At 34.8% G+C, this 4338-nt stretch overlaps 1 protein-coding gene across 1 annotated transcript; it reads left to right on the top strand.

Annotated features, from left to right (window-relative positions):
- Positions 1-2464: 2464 nt before the first annotated feature.
- LOC110739240 (phytochrome A-associated F-box protein-like) lies at positions 2465-4025 on the top strand. Its single transcript, XM_021919698.1, has one exon. It carries the CDS (start codon positions 2671-2673, stop codon positions 3730-3732), a length of 1062 nt encoding a protein of 353 aa, XP_021775390.1. The 5' UTR covers positions 2465-2670; the 3' UTR covers positions 3733-4025.
- The last annotated feature ends 313 nt before the right edge of the window (positions 4026-4338 follow it).

Below are 4338 nucleotides of genomic sequence, written 5' to 3'. Positions count from 1 at the left end.
TTAAATGCAACACACCTTTTTTTCACGCTTTTTAGGAGGTGATTAGAGTAGGTAAGCAGACAAATTAATCATAATAATTTATACTCATATTTTCTCTAATCGTGGTGTTAAAATTATTTTGATAAAGTAGCTCATTTACCTATTCGAATCACTTCCTAAAAAAGCGTGTCAAAAAGGTGTGTTGCTTTTAAAAAAAAACAGAGGAAGTATATGTATATATATATCTCGACTCGAGATCTAACTTGGAGTTGAAACCCAACCCGACCCAACCCGAAGTGGAGTTGACCCCCCTTTGATTAGATACTTGAAGTGATCCGACTCGACCTATCCAAAGTTAGCCGATACATGAAGTCACCCGACCCGATTCTAACCCGAACTAGACCTGAATTAATCCGAACAAACTCAAATCGAAAATTGCTTGATCGTCGATATGAATTTTTATATCTTTTATTTTGTAATGTGTAAGTGTAATGGATTCGAGCTTGACTAAAGTATCGACCAATTCTTAACTTGCCTAGAAGTCTTAACTCTAAATGACTCAACCCGAATGGATTTAGAATCTAAACCCAATACTTGACTCGACCCTATTATGGATTATCTATCAATCCAAACATAACTAAAACCGGAATGACCCGATTCAAACTAACTTGATTCCATACATGTATTTCAACCCAACCCGAACGACCCGATTGCGATATTTATAAATAAGTGAGTGTGAGAAGAATATAACTGTTACCTAAATGCAACTTAAGATGGCATAGTAAAATACTTCTCTCACTCTCTCAATGATTCTATGCCACCATGTTGAATTTGCATGCAACATTACCTTATAATTAGGGGTGAGCAAACTGGGTACCCAGTTAAAATCTTAGGAACCGGATCCGAAATTGGTTGGAACTAGGTCCTAAAATTCGGAATTGGAATTGGAATCAATTTTAGCGGGTTTAGGAATTGGAATTGGAATCACCGGATACTGGTTCCGGTTTCGGGTACCCACTTATATACATAATTTTTTTAATTTAATACAAATTATAATACTTATTTTGATCTATTTCTATTTCTAGCGTTTAATACTTATATTTATATAATTATGAAGCTATTTTTTATGTTAGGTATTAATAATATATATTTTTTATTTTACTAACTAGATATATTCAACATATTTTTGTTTTTTTTTATAAATATATTTAGTTTAATATATATTGAGTAACTGGATACCCAACCGGTTCCGAGTCCAAAAAATTGAGAATTGAAATTGTAACCGGTTGCAACCGATTCGTTAATTTATTACCTGAAATTGGAACCACCAGATCCAATTCCGGTTCCGGACCTGTCGATTCTTAATCGATTCCGATTTTAATTACGAGTACCCGGAATTTTTACTCACCCCTACTTATAGTAATACACAACCTATTAACTATTGGATCGTGTACTTTGTACACCAAGCAAATCAACAGCTTCTTAGTCCAACCAGATGTACTCATCCTCATTCTTCATACTTACAACTTGTTAAATTATTATATTATATTTTTTTAATAACACATGCTTTAATACTAACCAGAATAAAACCATCAGAACACTATTCTCTCACACTCACATACAACCAATAAATATAAAAATCGGCTATTTCACCAAATGCCACTGAGTACTTAAAAAATTTCATCAAATGCAATTAAGGTTTTCAAAATTCACCAAATGCCACTGACAAACAGTACAATAACACCTCGTGCTATTAATTGCATAGGGACGTTAGTTCTCTGTTAATGCAATTCTTATTTCACCAAATGCCATTATTTTGAAAAATTAATTGAATAGCGTGACGTTATTTTTTAACCATGAAAATTGATTAGGTAAGGTTTTGGGGGTCATTTGACCCTTTATGGTTTCTAATTAAGCTTGGAATTGGCAAAAAAAAATAACATAAATGCTCTATTTTGCAATTTTTCTGGCAAAAAATTACGATCTCGACATACAAAATAGGGCAATTACGTTATTTTTTTGCAAATTCCGACCTTAATTTGTACCATAAAGATTCAAAATGACCCCAAACCCTTACTAGATCAATTTTCAAGGTTAAAAAAATAACTACACGGTAATCGAGATATTTTCAACACACAAAACAAGGCATTAACGTTTTTTTTTTTCAATTCTAAGCTTAATTTGCATCCATAAAGAATCAAAATGAACCCTAAAACTTTACCCGAACAATTTTTGTCACGAAAATCGAAATTTTTTTTTTATTCATTAAAATAAATGATTAAAATAAACCAATCATATTATGACACGTGTTATGATTTAATCTTAATGACTAATGGAGTTAATGACCGTTAGTCATTAATAGTATATGGTGAATTTTGAAAATCTTGATGACATTTGACTACCATTTGGTGAATTTTGTAAGTATTTAGTAGCATTTAGGAAAATAGACGAATATAAAATTGTAGGACCCACCCTAACTTTGCTTATTTGGACCAGATATTGACACGATACCAACATTTCTCTTCATGCATTTCCCTCCACAAATTTCCCAACTTAACTAACACTAAACACCCCTTCCATTTTTCTCCGCTTCATCATCATCTCTCATCTCTTTCCTCCCTCTGTTTTCTCCTTCATCAAAATCCCCACCACAACACCACCGTCAAACTCTAACATCAACGATAAGCGTCAATGACAGACAACACCTTCTCAAAGCTATCCGACGACGTAACCCTTAAGATATTCTTCTTATTAGAAGATGATCCGCGCCACTGGGCGCGTTTGTCTTGCGTTTGTAAGAAGTTTAGCTCATTGATATCTACGGTATGTTGTAGATCCAAATGTCTCTCTTTTCTTCCTTCTGTTTCTTCCGATCTTCTTTCGGTATCGTCGTCGGACGGTTGGGCTTCTTTGTTGAAGAACGCTGTTTGCTGCCCTGGCCTCCTCCATGCCGGGGTTTTGCTCGATAACTTCGATTTCGGCCTCGGCCGCGAAATCGGAGCTACCGAAGATTATCTACAACTCGAAACCCTAATCCAAACCAAATCTGAAACCGAAACCAATATGATCTCTAATTCGTTGTTATCATCGTCAACATCGGAACCAACCGTCAAGGGCGATGATGGTATCCAAACCCAGATTGTAACCGATATTAACTCGAATGAAATTGACGATGGTAATAACCCCGAATGCGGGGGTTGGTCATTATATGATGATTTGTACTTCGATACAATCTATGACAACTCCGACTCCACCACCCCTATGGAGATAACCACAGGGGTGGCGAATCTAGACTCGGAGTTTATCGTTACTAATAACGAAAACAATGAGACGGCCAAGAGACGTAAGGTCTGGAGGCCGCAACGGTCTCATCTGGCTTCAGGAGTGTGGAATCTTAGTAGGGAGCAAGGAAGTAAATTGTTAGCGAGTCGATTTCGAGACGATTGTTTGTATATAAGTGAATGGCCAGGGTGTGTTCACATTGACGACAAGCGGAATTACATGTTGTTTAGAGGTGTGTTCAAGAACTTCAAGCGAACTCGAGTGTGGCGAACGATAAACGACGGGAATCGGAGTAGTATTCATCTAAACTGTGCGTTTTGTAGTTGTAAAGAGACATGGGATTTGCACTCAGCGTTTTGTTTGAAGAGAGGGTTTGGGTTTCATGATGATGGTGAGCCTGTTGTTAGAGCTTATGTTTGTGAAAATGGTCATGTTTCTGGTGCTTGGACGGATTTGCCCTTGTACACTTGACTTAATTGGGTTTTGAGGTGAGGGTAATATGGGAATTTCATCTATATTGAAAAGGGTTATTTGAGCTTGAAGGGTAACGTTGATTGCAATATTTTTGCTTGTTATTTTATCATTAGTAATTTATGTATTAATTACCCTTTTATTATTTATTTTTTGTTGTTGATTGAGAAATTGAACATTATTGGTTTATTCATTTTGATAGTTGGTTGAAGTTACATGGTAATAGTGTGATATTCCCTGCTCTTAGTATTACAATAAAAATGCCATTTCGACTTTTTGCACTATTTACATAAGCAACTTTGACCAATGTTATTATTTATAGAGCGCATCTTGGTACATAGTTCTATGTGTTTCCAAAACACATAAGAGGCTAATATAGTAATTTAATGTTTAAAAAGGCGTTTTTTTTTTAAGATTGCAGTCGTATTTTTTGTGTACTACTATACATGTATATAATACTATTAGAGTATAAGTTGTTATAGTAGTCCATATTATTGTATCTCACCATGATATAATTTATGATGTATCATTTACATGTTTATTTGTATCATTAGAAAAATATTTTTACCTTACACCATTTAATGGTACTATTTATTAATCTAGTGG

Source organism: Chenopodium quinoa, unplaced genomic scaffold, assembly GCF_001683475.1.
Source record: "Chenopodium quinoa cultivar QQ74 unplaced genomic scaffold, ASM168347v1, whole genome shotgun sequence".
NCBI lineage: Eukaryota > Viridiplantae > Streptophyta > Magnoliopsida > Caryophyllales > Amaranthaceae > Chenopodium > Chenopodium quinoa.
Note: the sequence above shows the minus strand (reverse complement) of the source record. Positions and strands in the feature narration are given on the sequence as shown.

Coding starts and splice junctions, on each gene's coding strand:
- LOC110739240 (XM_021919698.1), top strand. CDS start 2,671: ATGACAGACAACACCTTCTCAAAGCTATCCGACGACGTAACCCTTAAG.